At 40.7% G+C, this 14,465-nt stretch overlaps 1 protein-coding gene across 2 annotated transcripts in view; it reads left to right on the top strand.

Annotated features, from left to right (window-relative positions):
• The first annotated feature begins 9,720 nt into the window (after positions 1–9,720).
• Positions 9,721–14,465, top strand: part of Nxt2 (nuclear transport factor 2-like export factor 2) — a 10,082-nt gene continuing 5,337 nt past the window's right edge. The window contains exons 1-3 of one of the 2 annotated variants that reach the window (XM_013025883.1): positions 9,721–9,743; positions 10,844–10,928; positions 11,967–12,053. In XM_013025883.1, coding sequence (XP_012881337.1) covers positions 10,920–10,928; positions 11,967–12,053 — 96 coding nt within the window. In that variant the 5' untranslated portion in view covers positions 9,721–9,743; positions 10,844–10,919. Of the gene's footprint in view, positions 9,744–10,843; positions 10,929–11,076; positions 11,127–11,966; positions 12,054–14,465 lie in introns of those variants that run through there. The other variant, XM_013025884.1, reaches the window with a different exon arrangement.

The raw sequence follows: 14,465 nt of genomic DNA on the forward strand, positions 1-14,465 counted from the left end.
ATTTGTTAGGAAATGGAAAGACTTGGAAAAAATTATATTAAGTGAAGTAAGCCAGGCCCAAAGAAACATAGGTCCCATGGTTTCCCTTAATTGCAATAACTAGTTTAAGTCTAGGACAAGCAGAAAAGGTCAAAAGCTATGTATATATGACCAGATGATGTTGAGTGAAATGAACTACAAGATAAGGACACAAGTGGGGTTTTTTTCTTGCTTGCTATTGTTTTTAATGTGTTTAAAATGTGTTATGTGATTTTTTTGTTTCTCTTATATGTTCATCCTCCATGGTATAACCCATGTTTTCACTGTATTTGATATTGGTACCCTGCATCTTGTATGTACATTTTTTTAATTTGAGGAATGGAAGGGAAATAACAAAATGCTGAAATAAGGATACAGGTTGGCCTATTGTAACAATGAGATGTACAAGACACTATATTGAAAACAAACTTTATAATTGGGTGGGGAGAGTAGGGGGGAGGGGAGGGAAAGGATGGTGGGGAAAAACAAAGGAAGAGGCAACAATGCTCTATAGGAAATGTACTCCTTACTTTACTCATGTAACTGTAACCCCTCTGTACAGTATTTTACAATAAAAACATATAAAAAATAGGCCTGAGGACATATGGAATACAATAGGAGACTCACAATTGAACCCACTTATCTATAGCCATCTAACGTTCAATAAGGGATCCCAAAACAGGCACTTCAACAAATGGTGCTGGAAGAAGTTGCATATTCACATGCAGAAAACTGACTAGATCTTTACATATAACCTTGAACCAATGTCAATTCAAAATGAATCAAATTCCTCAATGTATGATCTGAAACCATGAAACTATTACAGGAAGGAGGGGTAGAAACATTAGGAGTTCTTGGCACAGGCCAGAACTATTGGAGTTAAGATCAATAAACATAAGAAATCAAAGAAATACTTGATAAATGTGACTGTATCAAATTTAAAAGTTTCTTCACAGCAACGTTATAACCAACAGGCTGCACATCAGTCAAGGGCCCAAAATCCACAATGTACAGAGAGCTTAATCTCTCTACCAGCCAACAACCTAGTTAATAAATAGGCTAATGAGATAAAGAGGGACAACTCAGAAGAAGTAAAAACAGCCAATAGACACATTGAAGAAATGTTCAATATCTCTGGCTATAAAGGCAATGCAAATCAAATCAACACTGAGATTCCACATCACCTCAGTTAAAGTGGCCAAAACAATGACAAATTCTGGCATGGAGGTGGCCAAAAGAGAACCCTAATACATTGTTAGTGGGAATATAAACTTTTTCAATCGCTTTGGAATGCAGCATGGAGTTTCCTCAAAACATTAAATACAGTCAGGTGCTACTGGCTCACACCTGTAATCCTAGCCATCCAAGAGCCTGAGGTCTGAGTATCATGGTTCAAAGTCAGCCTGAGCAGAAATGCCCATGAGGCTCTTATCTCCAATACACACTAGAAAACCAGAAGCAGCATTGTTGCTCAAATGGTAGAGTGCTTGCCTTGAGCTGAAGAGCTCCGGGGCAGCATCCAGGCCCAGAGTTCGAGCCCCACAACCAAAATAAAAATAAAATACAATAAAACATTAACTACAGAACTTCCCTATGGCCAGCAATTCACAAGCCAAGTTATAGTAAAGCCACCAATACAACCGTGTTCATTGCAGCATTGTTCATCATAGCAAATATATGGAATCAGTCCAGATGTCCCTCAATGAATGAATGTATCTAGAAAATGTAGTATATATACACAATGGAATTTCATTCATCTATGATATTGTACCATTTGTAAAAAAATGGAAAGACTTGAAAAAATTATATTAAGTGAAGTGAAGCCCAAAGAGACAAAGGTTGCATATTTTCCCTTATATGTGGAAGCTAATATTATTGCATAACTTTATAAGTAAATATGTTGGTTATGATATGCAAGCATTTATAAATTTATTAAGTAAAATAAGGTAGATTCAAGGGAGAACTTAAATAGTGTAATTGCTCAGAAAGGCAAAGTTAAAGCCCAACAAAAATGAATACTTCCAAGACGTGGGGTGGGGCCAAGACAAGAGCAGTAGATAACTAAAAAGAAGTGTGCAAGAATGCAATCAAGAATTCAAAGCAACTCTGTGCTGGTGGCTCACGCCTGTAATCCTAGCTACTCAGGAGCTGAGGATTGTGGGTCAAAGCTAGCCCAGGAAGGAAGGTCTAGGAGACTCTTATCTCCCATAAACCATTCAAAAAACCAGAAGTGGCATGGTGGCTCAAGTGGTAGAGTGCTCGCCTTGAGCTGAAGAGCTCAGGGACAGCACCCAGGCCCAGAGTTCAAGCCCCACGACTGACAAAAAAAAAAATTCAAAGCATATCCTACAAAATTTTAAAAAGTAAGGTCACATCTGAATTTGATGTGGCCACACCTTTCTCCGCCCATACCCTAGATAAGGGCTAGCCCAGGCCCAGACGCTCTCTCTCTCTCTCTCTCTGTTCTTTTCTTGCTCTCTCTGCTCTTTTCTAGCTCTTTTCTCTCTCTTTCCCAGCTCTCTCTCTTTTGCCAGCCGCGTGGAGTGCCAACCTTGCCTGGTCCCAGCAGGTCTACTGAATAAACCTACCCCTTACCTGAAAAAAAAATTTTTTAAAGTAAGGGAAGGGGTGGGTTGATAGAGATGGGTGAGAATGTTGAAAGGGGTGACATTGATCAAGATGCATTGTATTCATAAACTGCTTTGTTAAATGCCAACTCTTTTGTACTACTGAAAGATAAATCTAAAAAGAGAATGAGTGCTATAGATGGTGTCAATTTGATCGAAGCACATTATATGCATGTATGTAAATTTATGCTAATATCAAAACAATGTACATCAAGACAGGAATCCATAATGGCAGGATATGGGCTTCTGTAAATCTAAATGTTTTGAAGCATAATGAAAACATTGACAAAATGGTCAAAATGAAGTTTTTTTAGAATTCTAGAAACCAAGCAAATGAGAAAATCAGAGGAACATTCAGTAAGAACTGTGGAAGAGGCATAAGGTCATCAGGGTTTGTGGACTCAGAACCTAAACTCACTCTGCTGATGGACAGCAGTCTCACAGACAATATATTTGCAAATCATCTATTCAATCAAAAACTTACATGTAAAATACATAAAGAACACTTAAAAGTCACTAATAAAACAAACTCGTGTGTGTGTGTGTGTGTGTGTGTGTGTGTGTGTTTGTGTGTACATGCTCACCAGTACTGAGACTTGAACTCAGAGCCTGGGCATTGTCTCTGATCTTTTTTCTTAAGGTTGGCACTCTGCCACTTGAGCCACAGCACCACTTTAGGCTTTTTGGCAGTTAATTGGAGAGAAGAGTTTCACAAACTTTCCTACCCAGGGTAGCTTTGAACCATGATTCTCAGATCTCAACTTCCTGAGTAGTTAGGAGTACAGATTTAAGCCACAGACCCGGCTCAAATAACAAAATTTTTTAAAAAGCCTTTGAAAAGTAGTTACCAGAGGCTGAGGAGAATAAGAGGATAGGAGGATGGGGAGCAGTTGCTAAATTAGTTTTAAGTTACATTTGGATAGGAACAAGAGCTTGTGCTTTTTTTTCTTTCTGGTGTGCTATTGAACAATAAAGCTTTTACAGACAACAATAATGCACAGTACTCAGAAAGTTTGAAAAACAAGGTTTAAATCTTTACCTTCAATAATTTATATCTGAAGAGACACCTGTGTCAAAACACAACCTAGTACCTCATTAATATGTACAGTTATTGTGTTTGTATGTAATCAATTTAAACAATTGTTTTAAATATATGTGTATATATTTAAAGTGGACAGTTAATATACACTAAAAGACAGCAAATTATAGGAATATGTAATTGGTTTTGTGAGTACCAATGGAAGGAGGAAGAAAAATGGAGAGGGTGAAGGAAGGTGAATATGGTTGAAGTAGTTTATCTGCATATATGAAAATAGAACAATGAAGCTTGTTGAAATAGTTTTGGAAGTGGGGAGGAGATGAAGGAGAATAATAGAGGGTCAAGTTTGATCAGTGGATATTGTATACATATATGCAACTAGTATAATGAGCCACCTTTATATAACCAATACAAGGTAATAAAATATGAAAAAATGAAAGAAGGATCTGATAGTACTCTAAAGAAGATATGCAAATGGCCAATAAGTTTGTAAAAAATACACATCATTGGATGTCAGTAAAATTCAACTAAAAAACATAGTGAGATATTTCATACAATGAGCTATTACTTAATTTCAGAAAATGCCTGTAATCCTAAAAACAGGAAATAGCAAATATTGGTAAAGATGTAGAACATCTGAGTCCTCATGAATTGTGGTAGGGCTGTAAATTGCAGCCACTATGGAAATCAGGCTAATGAATGTTTGAAAAAAAAGCACAAATCATTATATGAGCCAGCAATTCTGCTCATAGGTATCTAAGGTATGCTCATACAAAAATTTTGTGCAGAGATGTTCATGGAAGATTTATTCATAGTAACCAGCAGCAGAAGCCACTCAAATATTCATCAATCAATAAATGGATAAATGTATTGTATTACAGCAGAATAATATTCTTCTGCAATGGAAAGTAATGAAGTCCTGATATATGCTGTAACATGGATGAACCTTGAAAATATTCCATTAGGTGAAAGAAACCAAACACAAAGGCCCACGTAATGTATAATTCCATTTGTTTATAATGCCAGAATAGGTAAATGCACAGATATGGGTAGTTGATTGATAGTTGTCAGGAGCTGGAGCTGGAGCAAAAGGGATTGGAGATTTATAAAGGGAAAAGAATGATAACACATTCTTAAATTCAGTAGAAATGCTTAAATCTGTGACTATACTAAACATGACTGAACTCTACCGTTTAAATTGAGGAATTATATAGTATATGAAGTATATCTCATAAAAACTTTAAAAAAAATCATTATTTGGTATGAATACAATGCTTGCCAATTACAGACCTGGACATGATGGGGCCAGATCATGATAAGGCTCAGGTCACTTTTCTAATTGTTCTAGATCAATGCAAGATAAATATTCAGATAATGTTGAAAACCCCCAATAACTTTTATTTTACTAGGGCCATATTTGACTAGCAGAGCTGGTGCTAAAGTCACAAATAAACAAATAATGTGAATCAACCCAACTTGAGTGTTTTATTCATTCCACAGTCCTCAGCTCTCTTTTGAATTTAATTAATACTTCTCAATACCTACAAATAATCTAAACTCTCCCAATTTCATGGTTTTAAATAGTTGACTGCTGAATCTTTGCCCTGGGCAGGAAAATAATATTTTCAAGCAGAAAATATATGACTTGTTTGCTTCTGCCAATACTACCACGCAAAATATACTAATATCGATTTTACAGAATGAAGGCAGAAAAGCGGACATCCACCAGAGTCCAGACGTCATAAAATGGAAGAAGGCTTCTCAGAGAAGACTTCCAAATAACAAATGTATAATCAAATGCATAAAAAAATAGTTTGGGCATGGAATTGTAGGTCCACTAACTAATTCATCTTAACCAACTTATTTACCTTCTTTGAACTTCAAGTTAAAAAATTAATTTGAAATAATAATGTATACTTATCTGAGGCAGTGAGAATTAAATTAAATCCTATAAAAACACCATCTCATGATGAAGAAAATCAATTCACAATATGGTAGGATATTTTTGGCAAATGGTAGCAGTTAATTTGCTGGTTTTGGTAAATTCATGAAAAAAGCCTGGGAAACCAACTAAATTGAAACTAGACTAAAGTAGGCCTTAAAGTTTTAATTCAGCCCAGAATAGAGGGACAAATGGTGAACAAATGCAATAATAGTGCTCACTAGACACTATGTTGAAAATGAACTATACAACTTGTGAGTGGTGACAGGAGGGAAAAACTATGAGTGAGGGATGGGGTGACATTGTCTAAAAAGAAATGTACTCATTACCTGGCTTATGAAACTATAACTCCTTTGTACATCACCTTGATAATAACAATAAAAAGTAAAATAAAATGAGTTTAGAATTTGGGGGAAAATTGAGTGATTAAATTCAAAGTTTATGTATAGGGAAAGGAAAGTAAAAAAAGGAAGAATGAGAGGAGGAAAAAGGAAGATGGAGAGAAAAAGAGATGGAGGGAGGAATGGAGGAGAGAAGGAGAAGGGATGGAGGGGGAGAGAAAGACAGAATGAATGTTTTTTAAAGTGTCAGAAGGTAATGGGACAAAATCTAAATGGAGTCTGTAACCTGAAGACATTGAAGCTATTTTTTCCTCTAAGGATATTTGTTAAATGAATCTGTCTTGAATTTCCTCTTTGGTGTGTATGTGATTTTTCCAGACATGGAGGCAAAAAAAAAGTCTAAGGCTCTATCAAAATAACCTAATTGGAAAACCCTATATCCATAATCTAGTATTTGAAAGGACTATACCTTTAATGTAAAAGTGGGTCAGAAATAAACATTTGAGGCAGACACCAGTGGCTCATGCCTGTAATTCTAGCTACTAAGGAGGCTGAGATCTGAGGATCGCTGTTAAAAGCCAGCCCAGGCAGGAAAGTCTGTGAAACACTTCTCTCCAATAAATCAGCAGAAAACCAGAAGTGGAACTGTGGCTTAAGTGGTCGATTGCTAGCCTTGAGCGGAAGAGCTAAAAGACAGCGCCCAGGCCCAGCGTTCAAGTCCCATGACTGAAAAAAAGTAAACATCTAAATAAGGAAAATAATTATTGCTTTGTTGTGTATCACAGCTAGCTGGAGGAGGAGGAAGATGACCATTTCTGGGAGTTGTATTATACCTTAACTAGTGTTTGAACTAGTTTGGGTGATTGCCCAAAGTTTATATTACTACATGAACCAGGAAAATAGTACCCCCAGGCATCTGAAAGACTCCTCTCAGGAAAAATATAATTTTAAATATAGCAAAAGATCGTTTTCCAGCCGTGTAGAATCCTATCCAAGTGGATGGGATCTGAAGATAGCCATTCAAAGCCAGTGCAGGAAGTGGCGTTGTGGCTCAAGTGGCAGAGTGCTAATTTTGAGCTACAATCTCAGGGATGGCTCCCAGGGTTCAAGCTTCAGGACCGGCACCAATGAAATCATTTCCCAACATTTATGAGCAGCTCAGGGACAATATATTATGTTGTGGATGAGAAAGAACATACAACATGAATAGACCAACAAAACCTAAAGTTTTGAGGTTATCAGATTATATATAATCCTATTTAATATACTTAAAGAAATAAAAAAAATCCCTCCCCCACGGTATAACCCTTGCTTTCACTGTATTTGATGTCGGTATATTTGTGGAGGGGAAGGGAAAAAAAAATCTTTTTTTTGTCGGTTGTGGGCCTGAATTCTGGGCCTGGGCACTGTCCCTCAGCTCTTCAGCTCAAGGTAAGCCCTCTACCACTTGAGCCACAGCACCACTTCTGGCTTTTTCTGCTTATGTGGTGCTGAGGAATTGAACCCAGAGCCTCATACATGCAAAGCAAGCAGTCTAGCCCTGAGCCACCTTTCCAGTCCCAGATTTCACATTCTTAAGTAGCTAGGATTACAGGCATGACCCCCTGGCATCCAGCTTGGTAAAGGAGGAGGCTAGAATGCTTGATAAGAAATGTACTCATTATCTGGCCTATGTAATTGTAACTCCTCTTTACAGTATTTTCACAATAAAAGAATAAAATAAATAAATATGAGTGTGCTTTAAAAAAGAAAGAAAAAAACTTTACTTTCTGTACAACAAAAAAAGCTTTGTAAATAAAATCTTAACATTTTGGGTCTGTTTTTTTTTCCATGCTTTTTTTTAAAAATTTTTTTAACATGAGGACATTTTATGTGATAATTGCCAGAAAAGTATTTTTACGACTTACGTGAAATAAACATGTTACTCTTTGGTAAAAAAAAAAACACAACATGTTGAGGAATGAAACTATATCTAGTTTTAGAGACTAGTCTAATTAGGCAAGTTACTCATAATTAGTCACTTGAAATTTCTTTGAAAGTCATTCACGTTTTATTCATGTTTTTATTGTCTGCTATTCGTGGTACAATGTGAGCTCCACGAATGTATAGATCATGCCTATTTGGTCTACCACAGTATAATATTTCTCGAATCCTGCACAATGCCTAACATATAGTAAATATTAGTTGAATGAATAAAAGGGTAATGCAGAGAGGAAAACCAAAATTAAACATCCAAAGATACATTTACAGGTGCACGAGAAAATGTACGTTAAAAGTATAGTAGAAATGAGTTTACATTTGGGGTAAGAGTTTGAGAAGTGTCTAACACACTTGGATAAAATTCTACATATGCAACGCGGCTCTGAAAACGCGGATGTTAGAGATGAGAGAAACAGCTGAGATCTCACGAGAGTTGGAAGCTCATCGGAAGTGACGTCAGTGTTTCCTTAGTATTTAAGAGGGCCCCCCCCCCTCTTAAACGGTTAAAAGCAAACCGTTGGTGAAGAGGCAGTTAGGTTAGAGGTAGAGATTAGCCGGAGCAGAAGCATGAATAGAAGAGGAAAAATGTCAAGAGATGACTGGGCGGGGGAAAGAGGAGAGAAGTATAGCAGGTTCCGGAAGGAAAGAGAAGCCAAATACGAGTGGTATGTTTATAGGAACTTCGAATTTAAGGACCAGAAGTTGTTAGCTTTGGGATAAGCGATATTTGAGGGATAGCCCATACCGAGGGGAGTGAGGCCGATTTTAATTATTAATTTAATTGGCTTTGAGTTTCTGTGATTCAGGGGGCTAATCACTGTGGTATATGGTAGCTAGAAAGTAATATTTCTCATAACAATTGAATAGAAATCGAAAAACTACGTCACAAAAGGAAAAGAAACTCAACTGTTTTAACTAAAGTAACTATCCTTAAGTTGCTTTACAAAATGAGTGAGGCAAAAAGGTTGCGTAAGTGGGCGGGTATTCAAGTTACCTCAGAATGGAGGGACTGGTTGAGGGATTTTTTTTATTGTTGTTGAAAAAGCTAAAAATCAAATTCTGAATAATTCTAGACGTTCCGATCATATGCTAGGAATTTGAATAGCTATTCCTTGAGGAGACTGTGTAACTGTACAGGGTTTCAGTGCCACAGCCGAGCCTGATAGTTTTGTCAAGCTTTACTGGCTTCCCTCAAACTCTAGGTCCGCCTCCCTTTCTGTAGTGACTTAAGGAGATTGTCCTCAGTAGCCGTTAACCCATTTACTCCCCGCCCCCTCCTTGGAGCTAAAAAGTCTCCTCCCAAGAACGCTTTCGTTTTAGGGCGGGGCGGGGACTCAGAGCCGGCCTAGTCAGCCCTTGCTCCGGCCGTCTTGGAGCGCGGGGTGGAGTGGGGCGGGCGTTTAAGTTTTGGCTCTCACGCTGAAACGAGGGGCGGTGACGAGGGGCGAGGGACAGGCTTTTCAGCTTTGGCTCTGAGGCCCGAGGCCAGGGTCGGGGACCCGGGCGTTTTAGCTAGGGCTTGCGGGCGAAACACGAAGCCTAGCAGGATGTGAGGCGGGGCGACGGGCCTTTCAGTTTTGGCACGTGGCTGTTGCAAAGAACAGAGCATTTCAGCTTAAGCTCTTGGACCGAAACAAGGGGCGGGGCTGTGAGCCGAGCATTTCAGGTTCAGGACCGGGGGGCGGGGAAGGGGCGGGTATTCGGTCATTTTGCTGCGGCTGTGGAGACGAGGCGTTAACGGGGGCGGAAAGGGAAGTTGGGCGTTAATAGTTTCGGCTGCGAAGCAGAAGCAAGAGGTGGGGAGCAAGGAGGGGGGCGGGGTAGGGGTGGTAGGGCCTTCCAGCTTCAGCTCGGGAGTCTAGGCGTGAAGCGGGATGGGGCGGAACTAGGTGGGGGCGAAGATGCGAGCGTTTCAGGCTTCGGGGCCGATGGGCGGGGCAGGGGCGGAGACTCGGTTTTACTTTGGCTCTGAGGCGGAGGCGAGCGGGGCGGACAGGGGCGGCAACAGGGGCGGGGCGGGGAGCAGGACACGGGGCGGGGCGGGGCGGGGCGGGAAGCTGGGCGTTTCAATTTAAGCTCGCAGGACCAGGCGAGAAGAGGGGCAAGGCGGAGGCGGAGGCGGGGCGAAAGCGAAGCGGGGGCGTCGGGTTGTGCCGAGCATTTCAGCTTTGGCTCAGTGGCGTGGAGCGGGGTGGGGCTGGGCTTTCACTTGAGTAGGGTGGGGCGTGCAGCCGAGCTTTTCAGTTTCGGCGCGGGGTGGAACGGATGTGGCAAGGGCGGGATGTTTCACCTGACGGGGAGGGGGAGCGGAGAACGGGGCATTTCAACTTCAGCACGCGGGCTGCGGCACTTGACCTGAAGAGGATGGGGCAGAGAGACGGGGGTCGAGGCGAAGAGCGGAGCGAGGCGAGGCTGGGGGAGTTGGCGGCTATGGTGTGGGGTAGCGGGGAGGTGTGCGTTTCACATGGAGTGGGAGTGGGAGTGGGGAAAACGGTAGCCGGGACTTTAAGCTTCGGCTCCGAGGCTGAAGCGTGGAGCGACAGGGGCGGGGATGGGGCGGATAGTTGGGCTATTTAGCTTGGGCATTGGAGGGCGTGGCATTTCAGCTTCAGGAGACTACCGGACTGGAGTGGGAACGGAGGGGGGACTGGGCGAGGAGGAAAGTTGGCAGAATTTATCTTTGTAGTGTCCGTTTCCCAAAACAATCATTATGTTAAACCACGTAAAAATCACAAATATGACATCGGCGGGAACTGAAGGGAAATGGCATTTCCGGCTGGGACCTTAGAGTGTTTTAACCTCTCTCGGAGGTACTTCCGGAAGGGAATGGGCGGGGCAAGTATTACGTGCGTTTGGCGGGTTTCGCTTTCTTGGTGAATATCTTGTCATCCCTCAGCCCAAGGAACGGATCAAATAGGAGAGAAGGGAGACACCCCCGGTTGAAAACGTGTGATTGTGGACCGCCGTCAGGCATGTCTGTGGTAAGTGTTTGGGTGGCGCACTGTTGGGCGCCTGGACGTTAAAGGTTGGGAACCCTGGAGGCGCGGCGAGCTGGTCTTGTTGTTAGTCACGTGGAAAAGCGGCGAATCACTGTCTGGCCCGCCGGCCTGCGAAGCCGGCTCCATTTTGCTACCCGCCCACCAGCTACTGTTGTCCAGCTCTCCCTGAGGCTCGAGATCGTGAGTAGCGGGGATGAGGTCAGGGGTCGGGTTGGGCTTCTGCATTTTATGGCTTATAAGGCCCACTTTTCTCATGCTCTAAAGTCACTTTCGAAAACCTCAAAAACAAATGAAAAGTGGCCATTCTTTGTTTTCAATTCCTCTAATATCTTCGGCTCTCTAAAGGGCTTAGGAGGAGCCAAATTAATTCCGTATAGTCTGCCCGAATTTTAACAGCATGGGTTTACCGTTTACTGGTCCGTTTACTAACCCCGGTGAATTTCAGTTTGTGGAATATAAGAAAGTTTCCTAAAGTGAAGCTGTGTAGACTTGCAAGGAGCCCGTTGAAATTCCCTGTTAACTTGGTGGTTTATATTTTCTTTCAAACTTTTGATCTAATTCATAAGCTCTCAACCAAAATGAGCACCCAGCACTTTACTGCCTTTATCCACTAGAGATTCCACTCCAGCCCCACCTCCTAAGTTACAAGCCCCGTGATTTTGAGTTGATTATTTTGTAAAATTTTGAAAAATCTCTTAGTGGCTAAAGATGAAGATAATAAAGTGACATGTGAAAAAATTTAAAAGGTCAGGAACTGGACATCTAGCATTGAGTCTCTGAGTAAAAGCCCCAGACTGGCACAGAAAAATAAATTCTTGCATGAAAGATAAATAACTTCCTAATACATGCACCTAGAAATAGTAAAAATTTTAAAACTTGGAAACTTTGGAGCCCTGACTTTAACATGTCCAAACATATGGAAGAATGTGTACTATATATAGGGCCATATAGTGATACAAATAAATTGTTTCTGTTTTATCACTGGAATGGTAATATACAATTCTGAAATTTTTCTTGTAGGATTTTAAAACTTATGCAGATCAAGCATGTAGAGCTGCTGAGGAATTTGTGAGTATTTACTATAATACAATGGACAAAAGAAGAAGGGTGAGTTAATGTGATCTCTACTATTTCTCAAGTACAGTTTTTTATTGAGACATTTACCTTACTTGTATAAATGATAGCTATGGTCTTTTTTTAATTTTTTTTTTTTTTGCCAATCCTGGGGCTCAAACTCAAGGCCGCTCGGTCTTATTCTGCAAAAGAAAATTTCTATCTGGCACAGTGGCTTCTGCCTGTAATCCTAGCTAATAGTAAGGATCAGGGATTGAGTGCAGCCTGGACAAGAAGTTTGGGAGACCCATCTCTGCCAATAGAAAGCTAGGCTTGCTGGTATGTTCCTATCATTAAATCTGTGCCAGCAGGAAAAAATTGCATTATACTTTAGATCTCCCTTTGATATATTACTCAACATCTTGTTTATATAATGAAGCAAAAAGAGCTTGGGAGTAGAAGTGCCTACATAGGAAACACAAGGCTCTTGAATTCAATCCCCAATACCACCAAAAAGAAGGAAAAAACGGCTTGTTTATGGGGGATTAATAGGGTATTAAGTGGGAGTTTGGTCTCTGAAATTATCTTGTAGATGATTGCACTTAGTTGCATGGACTTAGGCAAATTGATAACTTCTTTTAAACTCTTTATTTTGCCAGTCCTGGGGCTTGAACTCGGCCTGGGTGCTATCTCTGAGCTACTTTTGCTCAAGGTTGGCACTCTAGCTCTTGAGCCACAGCTCCAATTCCAGCTTTTTAAGAGGTAGCTTATTGGAGCTAAGAGTCTCATGTACTTTTCTGCCTCTGTTGGCTTTGAACCATGATCCTTAGATATCAGCGCCTAGAGTGGCTATGATTATAGCCACTGGGGCTTGAACTCAAGGCTTGAGTACTATCTCTGAGCTTTTTTGCTCAAGTCTACTGTTTTACCACTTGAACTACAGCTCTACTGGGGTTTTTTGGTGGTTATTTGGAGATAAGAGTCACACAGACTTTGCTACTCTGTCTGGCTTCAAACTGTGATCCTCAGAGCTTAGCCTACTGAGTAGCTAGGATTACAGGTATGAGCCAACAATGCTTAGCTTGTTTTACTGATTTTTTGTGCTACTCCTGGGGCTTGAACTCAAGGCCTGGGTGATTTCATGGAGCTATTTTGCCCAAGGTGAGTGCTCCACCACTTGAGCTACAGCTCCACTTCTGGCTTCTTGGTGGTTAATCAGAGATGAGACTTACAGACTTTCCTGCCTAGGATGGCTTCAAATCACAATCCTTAGATCTCAGCTTCCTGGGTAGCTAGGATGATAGGCATGAGCCACCAGTGCCCAGGTGTTTTATTAACTTAAAAGAACTTCTTTCTATACTGCAGGTACAAAAGTTAATACCTTATCTAAAAATCTGTTTGGTGTTTGTATGCTGGGGCATGAACTCAGGGCCTGGCTCTGTCCCTTACCTTTTTCACTTAAGGCTAGTTTTTACCACAGTTTGAGCCACAGTTCCACTTGCAGCTTTTTGGTGGGTAATTGGAGATAAGAGTCTCTCAGACTTTCCTGTCTTTCCTTAATCCTCAGATCTCAGCCTCCAGAGTAGCTTAGATTAGAGGCATGAGCCAGCAGCACCTATCTAGTAGCTAAAATATTCTTTGTTATTTTTTAAAGCATCAGTTAAAATGCAACCAATATTTGATTATGTAAGACATAGAGAAAGAAGCTGACAATGTACTATTATTGTATCTTGTCTTGAATGTTACTATACTTGATTGCTTGCAAAAGTGAAGTAGCCAGCTGAATATTTCTGGGTACACCTGTACTGTTAGCTAATCTTAGTCTTAGCTTAGTCTTAGTCTTTGCAGGTTGAGAATAGAAATACCAAGATGTGAGGCAAGACCAGGCAGACTATTTCCTAAGACCCTTTTTTGTCCTTAATTTAATTTTTAAATTTTTTATTGTTATTATAAAAGGCGATGTACAGAGCTAAGACTCTTTCTTCACCCATAGCTTGGTGCCCTGGTACACTCCTGTCTGAGATTGGGAGGATCACAGTTCCAAGCCAGCATATGCAGAAAATCTTCAAGACTCTCTCCATAGAGGGAACGCAGACTGTGTGTGTTGTCTATGACCCTCCCTCCCCCCACAATGGAAGCCTATAAACAAATGAGTTGCTGCTCAGGTGCAAGTCTGGAGAAAATAGCAAGACCTTTTCTGAGAAATAAGAGAAAAACAGGCTAGGAGTATGGCATCATCCTAGCAAGCATGAGGTCTTGAGTTCAAACAGTTCTACAAATAATTAAGTAAATAAATAAAGCACTAGTATATAAAACAACAGCACATTTTATTAGCAATATCAAGATATATTTTGGCTTTTTTTTTAAATTTTATTTTATTTTATTTGTGAACATACTGTACAGAGGGGTTACAATTGCATGGGCAGGATAATGCGTACATTTCTTACCAAGCATTGCAGCCTCCTC

The sequence above is a fragment of the Dipodomys ordii genome, unplaced genomic scaffold (assembly GCF_000151885.1).
Source record: "Dipodomys ordii isolate 6190 unplaced genomic scaffold, Dord_2.0 Scaffold88, whole genome shotgun sequence".
Taxonomy (NCBI): Eukaryota; Metazoa; Chordata; class Mammalia; order Rodentia; family Heteromyidae; genus Dipodomys; species Dipodomys ordii.